Here is a 15,171-nt window from a genome sequence, read left to right on the forward strand (position 1 = left end):
GAGATTATTTAAACAACAGTTATTTATTAAACTGTTACTGATTCTAATTTTTATTCCAAATATACGTTTTTGTTTAATTTTACGCTTTTTGTCGAATTTTAATAATTTTATAGAAGTTTTTTAAAACTAACCGTTCGGGTATGAACCCTATTTTTATAAAATAGTTGACATTTTCCTTTTTTCACATCACTACTAGCGCCATCTATTGACAGATCTTCAAAACCATTAATTGTATTTAACTTAATTGCCAATAGGTGTCGCTAAATAATATATTTATTTTATAACACTATTCTAAAACAAAAGATGGGGAAGGGACTTGTGTCGACATTTTGTGTCCTGGTCAATACCATGACACGAGGTGGCGTACTGAACTTGACAACCGATATTGTACCTTTCAGAGAAAAAACTGGTAGGAAATTTTGTTCAGTATGCCTTGTATAAATATTTTTTAAATGTCTTTGTTCTCGGTATAAGAAATGAAAATACAAAATGACAATTTCCATGTTTTCTTTAATGAATTTAAGAAAAATTATCTTAAGAATTATCAATTACAATTAATTATAAACTTATCAACTGGTTTTATTTATAAAATTTACAAATTTATGAAACTATGGAGAAAAATCACTTAGTACGAAGACTATGTTACAAATTTTTTGCCTACAATTGTCTGTATAGACATTGGAAAATTATAAATATTCTTTTAGTATTAACTAGTATACAATATTATTTCTTTCAAGGTGAACCAGTAATTCTTCTCCGACAGTTGAAGGCTTCAGGTAACCTTTGAAAAAAAACGATTTTCTTAAAAATAGAGGTAACTAAGGAGTATTTATCGACCTTAACTAGAATTATAAGTTGGCAGTGATCGTGTTTTGTTGAAATAATTGCATTGAAGATAATAATTATGAATAGTTTATCGCTAAATAAATATGTATTACCTAGTTCGGAAATTCTAAGTTCAGAGAGATTTTTATTAGATTATTTCATTTAATTGTACAATAATTGTAACCTTTGAAATTAAAAACCATATATCTAAGACTCGTAATTTATTCGCTTATTATAATGTAACTCGTCTTAAAAAGTTTCTTTTAATTCTTTCCTTCTCAAGTCTTTCAAAGGTTACCTGTGATATACGCTTAGAAGAAGCTGCTGGTGGGATGTCGGTACACCAGTTGTCGCGGCGGCCTTGTTAACCCGTCCTCATGGTAACTGACCCTCTGTGGGTGCAGGTAAAACGTGGTGGGTGTCCTAATACTAACCCCTTGTACTTGTGGTCGTTTTCTCGTTTGTAAAGTGCTCAACTCTGACGCAGCGTATTGAGGTTCGGTGTTAAAATTGTTCCTAAACCTCGTGAAGGAATAATCCCTCTCCGGGGACACGACGAAGCCGCTAGGAACTCGCACCTTAGGAGGGATGGAGGCTAGAGCCTCGTTTAACGCCACGTCGTAATCGTTTTCTATAGAATCAGCTAGATTTTGCTTTATTGAAAAATCCTCTGGCACCCGAAGCGGCTTTCCCGTTGCCGTGTAAGGTTTTGAGATTTCAGGTTTCAGTTGCGGCAATTTATTTCGAGCCTCTTTGTCTGTAATTGGCTCGGATGTTGCGAGATAAGGCTTGAGGTAGTCGCCCGGTGATAGCGTAGACTGCAGTTTGTTCCTTATGGCTTCATAATTGTCGTTAAAGACTCTTAGGACTTTCGTGGCGAGGACCTTCGCCTTGTCCGCAGGTGTTGTGGCCACTGTGCTCGTGGTGGTCGTTGGCGTTGTCACTATCACTTCAGTTGTAGTAGTTTCTTTAATTTCCTGTTGCTTTTTCTCATGTACTTCGTATTCAATATCCTCTTCATCGTAATACTCGTATTCTTCCTCGGGTTTAAAATTTTCTTCATGGATTGGTTTCTCGGTGCCTAAAGTTGTGGTCATTCTTTCAGTTGTAGTTGTAGTTGCTTCTGTGTTTATGATTTTGGCAGTGGTTGTTGGAGTAGTGGTTGTAGGAGTAGTCGTAGTAGGGGGAGGCAAGGTAGTAGTGGTCGTTGTAGTGGTAGTAGTCGTGGTAGTGGGTTTAGGGGTGGTATTGGGCGGTATATTTAGATCCTTCCCAGCCACGGGTTGCAAGCCTCGCGGCAGGTAAGGACTTCCACCCCTAGACGGTAAAAAAGGACGTTTAACAACTCTGACGTTAGATGGTCGTACTTCTTTAATCTTAATTACAATATCCTCTTCTTTTAACTTCGGTTTCTCAGTGCTCGAATGTTTTTCCTCCTCGTAGTAATAATCGTCTTCGCTTGTGTTTGGTTTCGCGAGTCGTTCATCTCTGTTGCGTTGATAATAACTGGGTTTCTTTGCTGGTTGGTCGTATTCGTAATCATCATAATCTTCTACTCGTTTCGGGTTTGTGACCTTTTGATTGCCGGGTGCTGTTAGATATGATCTCGTAGGCTTAAATTTTTCTTTTACAACTGGTTCTGCTTTTGGCCTTTGCTGAATTGCACTAGATTTTCCGGAAGATGACGGCTTACTTATTTCTTCTTCGTAATCATCATAATATTCATCATCTATTTTAGGCGGAGGTTTTGTTGTAGCTATAGGAACGTAATCATATTTCTCTTTTTCATTAGCTGGGACGGGACGTTTTATTTTTGGAGGAATACGTGGTTGACTAAAAATTCCATGGCCGTTAGGTTTTACTAATGGCTGACCTTCTGGAGCTGATGGAACTTGTCGTTTGTCTTCTTGTGGTTTATCATCATTCTCGTTATTTTTTTCAGGCTTTAGGTATGCCGGTCTTTCCTCACGTCTGTAAGGTCTTTCGTCTCTGTTATACTGACGGCGTCCTTCGGTTGGCTGATATCGATCTCGTGGTTTAAGGCTATCTCTTTTGCCATCGTCATTTCCCGTATCCTCTCTTAAAGGTCTCCTTTCATCTCGTGGCCGAAGGTCGTCCCTATACCTCGTCTCATCCCTAGGCCTCTTATCTTCTCTAGATCTTACGTCATCTCGAGGTCTAGCATCTCTGGGTCTCGTTTCATCCCGAGAACGGCTCTCATCTCGAGGCCGTATTTCTTCTCGGGGTCGTATTTCATCTCGAGTCTTAGCATCACCTCTTCCGGATGGTATTTCATCCGGTGAAGTGATATCTACGGTGGGCTTTATTTCATCTCGCGGTCTAAAGTTATCCCTCGGTCTACCCTCATTACGGTACCTCGACTCAGATCTAGGCCTTTCTTCGTAAGGCATTAAATCATCTCTAGAACTTTCATCGTCTTGTGCCTTATCACTTGTATCATCGATAGGCCGGTTTTTATCTCTAGGTCTATATTCGTTTCTCTTTTGATCACGAGGTGCAGTGCGAGGTCTGTCCTCGTCGGCGGGTTTATATGGATCTTCCTCAGTATCTCTCGGCCGACCTGGTCTTCTGCCTCCCTTGTAATTAGGACGTCTCTCTGTCATTCTGTCATCATCTTCATAAGGTCTTCTTTCTAGGTATGGCCTTTTCCCAGGTCTTCTGTCATACGGTCTTCTTTCTTCAGCATAATCTTCACTTTCATCCCTTGGCCGCGGTCTAGGTTCATATCTGAAAAACAAGATGTTTAGGTTGTAATCTAGAAATATGTAATTGATAACATAAAAATAATATTGTGTTGCAATGTTTCATTGTTCATTTTGCTTTTAATTATTCGGTACAGATACTTACTTCTCGTCATAGTCATCATAAGGTCTCCTTTTAGCTGGTCGCGCCGGCCTTCCTTGCGGTCTCCTTGTTCTTCCACCTCTGGAATTTTAATACAATTTGGTTTATTAAGCCTTTTTCAATTAGCTCTTCTTAGAAAATTGAATTGTTGAACCCTGAGTTCTTTTGGTTAATGGACAAGTCAAGATGAGGTGAACATTTTTATTCGTGGTGTCAACTTACCTTTCTTCGTATCCATAGTCGTAGTCGTCTCTAGCAGGGTAGTAGTACTCGTCATCGTAGTAATCGTATCTGTAGCTAGGGCGGCGACGTCGCGGTGGTCGTTGTGGTCGCGGTGGTGCCGTGGTCGTCGTAGTGGTGGTCGTGGTAGTTGTGGTCGGCGGGGGCGGTGGCGGAGCTGTCGACGCCGCTTTGTACAGAGCCTCGTTTCTATGGACGACAGTTATATTCAATCAACATTTCAACTTAAATTAAAATTATTCATGTGCAGGGTGCACTTAATGAATATTTCTATGTATCCTGCAAGGTAATACCTGTTGAAGTAATTGGGGGAGTTCTTGCAGTCGACCTCGGAGACGAAGTGGCAGATGAAGGTCTTCTGGTCGAAGGCAGTGTAGTTGGCACACAGGAAGTCATACCGTGTACCGAACAGGCAGTGGTGATATACCTGAGAATACCATATATTAAGTAAGTTTATAAAGAAACAGTAATTTAAGCTGAGTCAGAGCTAAATGAGAATATGGATATCAAACTAAATCCTGGAGATTATAATGGTTCCATACTAAATGGTTTTAAACATATTTTATTAAGAAATGAATATTAGTAAAATACTTTAATAATTTATTTAGTAACCAAAAACACTGACCTGACATTTGTGAGGTACTGAGGCGTAGAAGCCATCGTGCAGGCCGTCACATTTGAAGTCCATTGTCTCGGGAGGAGGCACTGTCTCATAGAACGGGTACTCGGACAGGTTGTACCCATTGAGTTCCCGGGGGAGGTTTGGATCGTAGATATAATCTATCTGGGGGATGCCGGACAACTTCTTGGTTGCGTTCTGAGCTTCCGCACCATCGCCACCTTCCGCAGTTGTTTCTGCCTGTAAAATTTAGTAAAGAATATGTTTATTATACAAAATCAGAATCTCTTTTGCAAAATCCGGAAAGTATCTTTGCTACCAAAAACGGTCAGTACAGAGGTTTCCGTATAGAAAAAATACGAACAAAATGGCCTTATTTATGAGAGCCTTGGATGTTCGTATGAGAATTCATGAGGCTTTTTAATATAGTATCGGCACGCGAGGCATTCGACGAGTTGTATGGAATGGAAAGTAAGTCACCTTGTGGGCTGGGGCTCAGAGCCACGATACAGTTTCCTGCATGGAAATATGGTGTACTTGCATTATTTATATTCCTGTTATATTGCAAGTAATAATTAGATGGAATACATTAATAAGACTCTGCCTTTGTATCCACAACTGTTCTAACAAATGAAGTCATTTTTAAAAGTATAATGATTGTAAGCAGCAAGTAGTATTACCAATGCGTCATCTTCTGTCTCCGAGGTTTCCTCCGGCGCGCTGGTGGTGCTGGAGGTCTTAGCGAAGATGAGTGAGGTGGCGCGCACTGCCCGCGCTCCTGGCACCTCTACTGATACCACCAGAATTAACACACCTGGAAATAATCATTAACAACTATAAGATATAAATTTAAAGTGCCTTTGTTGTAGAATTTTGGCATTGTTGTAATGACATCAGAAAGCAAATAATTTTCTATTTATTCAGTTACTTGTCACGTTTTTCTCATTTGATTTGATGGTTTTAATCATTTTAACATTAAATAATTCTTACAGATATTACAATACAAAATGAATTATGATCCCTATCATAAAAGACATAATTCATTTTGTATTGTAATATCTGTACCCTGACCCTTCAAAAGATTTTTACATTGTCATATTACGAATACAATACGTATATATGCTGCAAGGAATGTCGTGTTTCGTTGTTAACTTGACAACTGCCATTAATAATGTTGATATCGATTGTTTCTTGTTTTAAAAATCTATAAACAAAACAACATTTCATTCTTAACACATGTAATCATTATTAATATATAAAACGTACGTATACAAACTTCATACGCATTTGTAAGGAAATTGTGCGAATGAAATTTGACAGTTGATTTTGGGGAAACATGTGCACATTATTTTACAATAATAGTAAGGAATTTGACATAGAGATATTTAAAAACTGCAGCGATATTAAATGATTCAAATTTTACTAGATGCGAAGAGAGAAATTAATCATAAGTTAATAAAACATAACCTTTTAAATATGCAATGAAACCATGAGATCATAATTATTAATAAATTTTACATATATTTATCATTTTAAATTAATTAAGAATTATCGATTTTTTTCGGTAAAACTTAACAATAAATTATTTATTTTATCTTAAATTAGTTTAGATTTTAATGCGTTTCTTATTAATGTTTTAATTACCCGCAGAGACAGACACACGGAGAGAGGTTACACAACGAAAACTCCATCTTGAATTTATTTCAAAGTAATAAAGTGTTAAAATCAATTCCATCCTTAACCTTTCGGTTATCGATCGTCTTCTCTTGAACTCCGTTTATTGCTTATTTCACAGTCAATCCTCGACTTTATAATAAATTTACTTATCTACAGAATTCAAGAGGATTTGAAGCAAACGTGAAATGTTACGCCATTCTATATCCTTGACTTTTGTGGCTTCGTGCTTTTATTAAAATAAATCTTCCAATAGATTATAGCTTATAGTCGTTTTTAGGTTAGAAAAGTACAATTTTTATGTCGGACTGCTAGTAAAGTTCTACGGTCATATATCTATCTCCCTCATTTTAATAGAGAAAATAGAGATAACAATATTTGTACCCATGTTCGGCTAATCTGGCACGATTTGTACGGACCGTTCCTAACGTCCAACAATTTGTTTGAGGTTTTTCAGTTTGCCTTACGCGCGATAGAGGGCGCTGCATAAAAACTAATGCAAGTCGATGCAACATGAATATTTTCTCGCCACGTGTTAGGTCCTCTGTAATGTGTATGTGGAAATAACAAGTGTCTAATTATTAACAAAATGTATTTTTTAAAGATTAAAGAAGTTAGTGGCAAAAAAGCCGCCCCCGGGTGGGCTCGAACCACCAACCTTTCGGTTAACAGCCGAACGCGCTAACCATTGCGCCACGGAGGCTTGCACAACTATGTCCAAAAATTAAAATCACAAGGAATAATCTTGCTTTAGATAATAAAACCAAGAATATAGGATATAGGATATAGCCAGCGGTATATAGCCGCTAATTTTATAACGTACACGAAATTAAAGTAACGTTTAGCATCGCTTTAAGTTAGCTTTCATCGTTGTACCATCGACTTTAACATATCCATTTAAAAAATCAGGAAATCAATACTTTATGACTCAATTTAAAATAGTTATGAGCCCAGCTTCCCGTTTCTCAACTGGTTGTAAACTGGTCTATTTGACATAATTTGTAAGCTTTTAAATTGTGTTCTAATGTCTGCAATACAATATTTAAATGTTAATTTTTGCGTATTTTAAGCATTTATCAAGGTCTGTAACAAGTGTATTTTATTTATATTAACTTAAGGATTTTATAAATAATACACTTCGAAGAAGAATACCAATAAATTGACATTTTAAAATCAGTCCAGTTTGTGCTACAGGAAAAAAATTAAGGCAATTTGAATTAACTATCGCACTGTTTAGACTCGCTTTGATTACTATGATCTTATATGGAGATCACAATACTCGATTTTGAGTCGTGCAACTAAACAGTTGAAATCTGCGAAACAATCGATAATCGCACGACAGTTGTGTGACAATTTAGTCAATGGTGTGCGCTTTTAGAAAAATCGCTGATTGTAAAATGATTGTGATTAATAAATAATTTTATACAAATCAAAGATGATATGATAAATTATAGATGAGTTACTATCAGAGTGATATTATCAGAAATTATGAGATTTTTACGACTTGTTTCAAGGTTAGCCGGTGTCGCGTTCTAGGCCAATTGCCTCGGCGACCTCTTTGCTAAAACATGTGTATTATTCGTAAAATATATTGGTTATAAAATAAGGTATCATCAAAGGATTTATGAATATTATAAACTTGTTAATTCTTATATTTGAACTGTATGTAAGTCTGGATAAAATATCAGTAACTATGTTACCCAGTATCTCTTTCGTCTCTGTTGTTTTCATAGAGAGTGAGGGTGACAACTATGAGTTCAAGTGTCTTGTACTTGTCTATGTTGACTTACAAAATAAGCTGATTCCAAGCCATCTGTGTCGAGCTCTCGTCATTCTGCCAGTTTGACCTGTAACAATACATAACATACATTTAATACCGTATTAAAATATTAAACAATATATTAATTATTAATAATAGAACAACATCATTTTTAAAACTGATAAGAGGAAAGATTTGTATTTTTGGATTTATTGAAATAACTCAAAAACTATTGGACCGATTACAAAAATTCTTGCACCGTTAAAAATCTATGTTATCACTGAATAACATAGGCTATGTTTATAATTTATTTCTTAATTGCACGCGTGCGAAGTCGCAAGCAACAGCTAGTAATAACATAAAAATATCCATAAAACTTTGAGACATGTCATGTTGTCTGTCTTCGTAACCAGACATCAAAAGTAGGTTAATAATAATTATCCGTTAAAATGATATGTTTGTGTGTTTTTGTAATAAATTGAATCATTTAAACCTCAGGGAAAATAGAGGTTTTCAACAAAAAAGATTTCAAGTGTAACTTTAACTCGTGTTTAATTGAATATTTTTTTAAACATAACAAGATTAAAATCTTCAAAACAATTAGAAAGTTTTATGTATATTCTGTTATATGAAACGTTGTTGAATAAATACGTTTATTTTATGACAAGCATCCGAGTGCGAGATGGCTATCGGACACCGGACACCGGACAAGATGCGTGGAAAATGTTCACGATCTCGTGTCCACGGAATAATATAAAACCGGCCAATTCAAATTGCAATAAAATCAAATATGCCACCGTCAAACTGTAAACTATTTTACTGCCAAAGTTGCGTGAAAAATTTGAAACGTTACCTTAAAATTTTAATTGCTACAACAATCCTTTGAGGATATAACATCACTAGCTGTTGCTTACGACTTCGCTCGCGTTATATAAAAACTATATATTATCAATACTTAGTGATAACATAGCTTTTTAATGGTGCAAGAATTTTTGAAATCAGTCCAGTAGTTTTTGAGTTATTTCAATACATACAAAAATACAAATCATTCCTCTTTATAGCATTAGTATAGACTGGTTAGGTAGTAAATTGTTCACAAAATTACGTTAACAGTACACAGGGCCTTGCATTGTTCCCACACGATAGCGTTTATTTGCAATAAAGTATACAAAGTTAGCATTTTTCTTTAGACAACCAGCTTGTAGGATTTATTTTAAAGGCCATGACGATCGGAATGGAAATACATACGTACAAGTGAGGCGAGTTAAACTTGCTGCATTAAAAATCAACACTTATTTGAATACCTTTACTAGTGGCTATTTCCACTTGTATGGAGGCGCTTATTTTCTATCTCCACCTTAGAAACCTGCGTTAAATACGTCCATATCTCATGGTGGAAATCTACCTTTGTTGAAAGTACAAAATTCAAACACAATTTAGTGACGTTAAAAGTTATTATACCATACATCTTTATTTCTTACTCTCTATATAATACATTTTACAAGAATATAAAAATTTAAATAAAATATATTATATAAAAAATAGAGCACCACCGGCTGCGGAATCCGATGACTCAAGCAACCAGTGGTCAGGGCTGCAGAGACAGGAACCTCCTCACTATTCGTGCGGTTTCTAAAATAACCGCCTTTTGAATCGGGCCCTTAATCCAACTGTCTAGCGAGAGCTTCTTGAGGTGTTGGTCGAAGCTCTTCGCTATCAGCCCGTGTGCCGAAACGACTATCGGAATAATGGTAGTCGATTTCATACGCCACATGGCGGTAATCTCGTGAGCCAAATCCAAATATTTTAATAGTTTTTCGTTTTCGGCTTTCAAGAGATTCTCGTCATGTGGGATAGTGACATCGACTAACATTACACAACTCTCAGACCGATCTATTATTACTATTTCAGGTCTATTGGCAGCAATAGTCCTGTCCGTAATAATAGATCGGTCCCAGTAGATCGTGATACGGCTATTTTCCAGAACTGGTGTAGGCTGATATTGGTAATATGGTACCTCAGACTCCACAAGAGCATATTTAAGGGCAAGTTGCTGATGGATAATCTTGGCCACTTGGTTATGTCTATGCAAGTATGCACCGTCCGCAAGGCGAGAAATACCATACTATTATTATAAAATTTAGATTAATGGTTTTTTGTTAGAATTTGTTATCTAGGTGATTGAGCAGATCTTAATGAAATTTGGTATAGATGTAGAGTGTAGCCTGGAAGAAAACATAGGCTCCTTCCACGCGGTCGAAACATAAAAACCAATATAACAACTTAAAATTGCGTAAGTTTGGAAGGATCTTTGTTAATACGTATCAAAAACAAGAAAACGGATCCCTGTGAAATATGTCACAGATGTAGAACATAATCTTAATTTTTAACTGCGAGGATGTTTTCGTGGGCAATAGTTATTTAAATATAAACACAGTGACGGTCTAAAATTCTTACGTTCGACCAAAAAACCGTTGTTAGTGGTCGCTGTCGCTTGAGTAACATTGACGTGACTAGAGTTTTGAAATCAAATAGTGATGCTTCTGTTTAACAAATTGTTTAGTGACGGAACTAAATTCGATTGGTCAGCATAATGTTTGGACGTCAATGTTAGTTTCCATTTTATTGCTAGTTTCGATTGTTGCATAAATATTGCAATTGGTAGTTACTTATGTAAATTACGAACAGGAAATGTTTCTGATTTATCTTGTTTAGTTGTTAATTGAATAGTAAACGATTGAATCGTTATGGACGTGGTTGCTTGTTATAAGTATTTCTGAAATTTTAGACAAATTTTTCGTTTGAAATAAATAGGATCGAACTTGTAAGAGCTTATGAGTTTATTTCCGATAACTTTAACTTACAATGAATTTCAGCTATCGTAGTACATATATAAGAAAACCGCTGTTCTCTCTTTTCTCAAAGATAATAAATGTTTTTAAATAAAACCCTTACCTATTGAGATTTGATTTAATGAAATATTTATGTTTGATAGCTTAGACTTCAACGGATTTAAATTTATTTTAATCTGTATTAAGTTACGGAATCAGTTTAAAACTAAATTTAGCAAGATCTTTAGTACTTTTAGTGTTAAAATCTCCTACTAAGGTTACTACGTTTAGTGGTTAGCATCGTAGGAATGACACGACATAAAATTATAACGTAATTTCTTTGTTTTCTTATTTAAACGCAAATATTTAATATTTTACATGTAAGTACTTAAATATTTTTATTTATTAATATCAATAATGTTTTATAACTTCCGAGGTAAAATATAAAAATAGTGAATAAATCATCACATCATCACCAGCTATACGTCCCCACCGAGGGGCTCGGAGCCTACGCTAAAGTTAGGGCGACTAGGCCATAGTCAACCACGCTGGCCAAGTGCGGGTTGGTCGACTTCACTCATATCTTTGAATTTCTTTGCCGATATGTGCAGGCATCACGATGTTTTACTTCACCGTAAGAATGTCGGGTAAATTATATACATATGAAAATTCGAAAAATCACATTGGTACAGCGGGATTCGTACCCAAGACCAGTAGATTACAAGTCAAGTGCTTAAACCACGGATCCACCGACGCCCATAAAGTGAATAAATACAATATTTTTATTAGATAGCTAGGCAAAACAAATAATACCTGCGTGCCGGAAATGTAATATTAGGTTATACTGAAATCTCTCATATCCCATCCGTTTATTTAAAGTAAAAGATGGGAAGGGGAAATTAAAGGAATTAAAATAACACAGAAATACAATAAAAAAGAACTTATAGATGGACAAGTTGCCATTTCATATGTTAATGTAGGTTTTAAATCCATCAGCAACAATACATCGTCTAATCTAGAAATCGTTTGACTACAGTTTTTACTTCCACACAGACGTCGCAGGCAACAGTCAATTTTATCACAAAATGTTTACAATTCGTTGTGCAATGTAATGTTATTTGTCAATTGCTCGCTGTTGTATCGTTTTGTAATCTGTTATTAGTAAGAGCTCGAGGTTGCTGTGAATTAGAATTGCTTAGCTCCACTCCAATAACAAATGTTTAAATCGGGGACACGTCTCCATTGTTATACGTCAATATTTAATTCATTTGCATTGGTTTAAATTAATCTTAAGTTTGAAATCCAAAAAAAGTATTAGGAACTTAAAATATTGAAGGTTGATTTTTACTTCATAATCAATCAGTGAAATAGAAACCCAAAAGAATATGATGCTAGGTATACTTATAAGCGTGTCCTTTTTTGTTAAAGTTAACAAACAGACAAAAATTAAAAGCAATAGTTACCAAACAAACACGCAATGTCCCGAAGCAACAAAAACGGTTGAATACTAATAAACATTATTAAAAATAATATTCCCTAATTTAAAAAATACATTTAACAATCTATTCTTTCCAAAAAAATGATCACTGAATTAATTAGCTAGAAAAAGCAATGATATTAAGTTATTATTATGTCGCGCTATAAAAACCGTATGACGTGCGACGTTGGAAACAAGCACGTTACACTCTGTCGCGCACTTTCACTATAGCTCGCTAGGCCGTGCTTACCCCGTGTGGGCAGCGCGCATAGCTGAACACGTGGGATATGGGTTCCAATCCTTTAAACCAAACGGGGCAGGCAAGGTATATATAGAGTAGACTAGAATCCAGATAAACTATCTAAACTAATGTACGCGAAGTGATTGAAACCTGTAGGTTACGGTGAACGGTATTCCCGAAAGTAGTCAAGTCTCCTAGGACTCCTGGGGTCTATATGGTTCCGGCAAGAGTGTAAAATATCAGGTAAGAAATGCAGGCAGCACAATTAGCGATATTTTAAATGTTCTACAGGAAATAAAGGTTGTTATGTCCTAATCAATAGATGGCGTTAGTAGTATGTACTACCAAATACATCTGCATACCATACGTACATACATGTAATAACAGAGTAATATGTTCTTTTTTAGTTAAAACTAATAGTATTTAATATAAGTTTTGCAATCTTTTAAGTAACACAAATTGGTTTTCACTCATTTCGATAACTAATATATCTTGTAGGATGGGCTACCTTTATTTTGACCTCTACATGTGGTATAGTCTTTGTAGACCCTTGAGGTTACCCTCAGTTCAACAGTTTTCAAGCGCATGCGTCATATTTATAAGATTTACTTAGCAGTGTTTAACAATTGTGGACAGCTTTCTCTCCTGAGAACGCACGCCGCTGAAGACGGCCTGTCGTGTTGCGACGATGCTATTTCTAATGCAGAAATATGTGCAGAGTTTGTTTTTAATAATGTAAATGCTTAAGTACGATTCCTTTAATAACATCATTAACTTATCTGTGCTTGAACGTCGTAGATTCAAGTAATTTTAATAAAAAATAAACAACTTACTAACCTCTGACAAAAACTCGTATCAATTAGAATGGTATAGTAGCCCAAGGTTATATCGTAAAGGAAAATTACAAACGCCACGGAATGTGTTATAATGTAATATTATTTATAGACATAAAAGTATTACACAGGTCTTTATAAGTCACAAAATAGACATATAGCCCAGGATTAAAGTATGCATGCAATTTTGGAACTGTTAAATAAAATGTACACACGGATATTATTAATATGTGTGCTCACGCGCTTAATATTGCAAAAGCACGAGTGACGCCGCGCACTGAAGCTAGTAGCGAAATATAATAATTCCGTGTCACGTAAGATCTACAGTTATGCAACGTGACAGACGGACGGACAGACGTGCTCGGGTTACTGCTGCAGACACGCTTTACTTATACGTTCGGTCCGCGGCATCGCTTTGACTAATTAACAAGACAAGACCTAATTCAAATAAACACACCTCCCGTTAACTTAAGCTAACACTAAGTGCAGATTTCTCTAAATAAAACTCTACTAGTAGACAATTAAATAATTATGCGTGTGGCTAGGTATGAGAGGTAATACTCGTAGAATATGCATTGTCTCTAAATAAGGGAATAGAAACTAGACATCGGTCTAATCTTTCTTAGAACTAATTATTTGACCATCTTCATTAAACTATTTATACGATAAAAACTTTAGAAATGCTTGACTTATATGACTACAACCTTCGATTGAATCAAGTAACATTCTTCATTCCCATTGGTTCACATGCCAGCCCATAAAGGGCACCACACACGGACTTCAATCAACGTACTTTTAGTAGCGGAAAACTGCCAGCAACACATTGCTTGCTTGAACCTATCCGTGTATAGCTAGCCTAAGAATCGACATCGTCCCATTAACTAAGTAACGGTACATAATATGCATAGCATTTACTGTACATATTAGGACTAAGGAATCATTACAGCCTTATTGAGTTAAGTAGGTTCGCCTACTAGCCTACAAGTTACGACTTTGTCACCTTGAACTCACCTTTTCACTTGAACTTTTGGGACAATCGACACATTTGACATTGATTGAAACAGATTTCTAATTAAAATTCAATTTTGTGTTTTGAAGAAATATTATTGTTACCACTTTCATTGTCATTTAAACAATTGATATTAAATTAAGGACCTTAGTAGAAAATATTTCAATAGTTTTATACCATGACTCTAGCGAGCGTCGCAGATCATGGCTATTGAAACAATCACCTTAGTTAATCTATACTTCTCTATCTATCTATACTATTATAATAAAGCGTAAACACACACTTCTTTGTTGCCTAAGATGTCAGCAATTACAGCATATTTTTGAAAAATTCTTTTTTTACTAAAAAGCCCTACACTTACTTCACGCTTTAAGCTATATATTTTCACTCCGTTAAACTTAGGGGGCAAATATTTTGGATAAAAACCCTAATGTGGGAAAGTGACTATAAGTTGCTGCCAACATCAAGGAAGCAAGATTGTAAAGGTTTGTAATGTCATGTTATTTTGACATTTGCAATTGAGAATTTGACAATTAAATAACATTTTCATAATTTCATGTGGATACAGCCGCACGGGAACAGCTAGATATATTATAAAACGTTGTTGAACGGTTCGCTAAATGTCAGAGGTGAGACGATTGATGATTGATTGCTGGAAGGTGACAGACGGTGTGACATGTGACAAGCTAAAGTCAGCGGGTAAGTTAACCTCAATAACGCGGCGGTTGGTGCGTTGCATCACGTATTTGCATTAAAACAATCTCATGTATTGCATATGCTATTGCAAAACTTACAACT

At 35.7% G+C, this 15,171-nt stretch overlaps 1 protein-coding gene and 1 non-coding gene across 5 annotated transcripts in view; both read right to left on the reverse strand.

The window, feature by feature from the left end:
• Positions 1–537: 537 nt before the first annotated feature.
• LOC106101361 (adhesive plaque matrix protein) overlaps positions 538–15,171 on the reverse strand; it is a 40,610-nt gene continuing 25,976 nt past the window's right edge. For all 4 annotated transcript variants that reach the window (XM_013280550.1, XM_013280552.1, XM_013280548.1 and 1 more), the window contains 7 exons: positions 8,014–8,070; positions 5,230–5,363; positions 4,556–4,789; positions 4,224–4,357; positions 3,913–4,119; positions 3,694–3,771; positions 538–3,573 (listed from right to left, as the gene is read on the reverse strand). In XM_013280550.1, the coding sequence (XP_013136004.1) occupies positions 1,137–3,573; positions 3,694–3,771; positions 3,913–4,119; positions 4,224–4,357; positions 4,556–4,789; positions 5,230–5,363; positions 8,014–8,056 (3,267 nt within the window). In that variant the 5' untranslated portion in view covers positions 8,057–8,070 and the 3' untranslated portion in view covers positions 538–1,136. The remainder of the gene's footprint in view (positions 3,574–3,693; positions 3,772–3,912; positions 4,120–4,223; positions 4,358–4,555; positions 4,790–5,229; positions 5,364–8,013; positions 8,071–15,171) is intronic.
• On the reverse strand, positions 6,854–6,926 carry Trnan-guu. The gene has a single exon. It is a non-coding gene; the product is annotated as a tRNA-Asn (tRNA).

The sequence above is a fragment of the Papilio polytes genome, unplaced genomic scaffold (assembly GCF_000836215.1).
Source record: "Papilio polytes unplaced genomic scaffold, Ppol_1.0 DF823991.1, whole genome shotgun sequence".
NCBI classification, from domain to species: Eukaryota; Metazoa; Arthropoda; class Insecta; order Lepidoptera; family Papilionidae; genus Papilio; species Papilio polytes.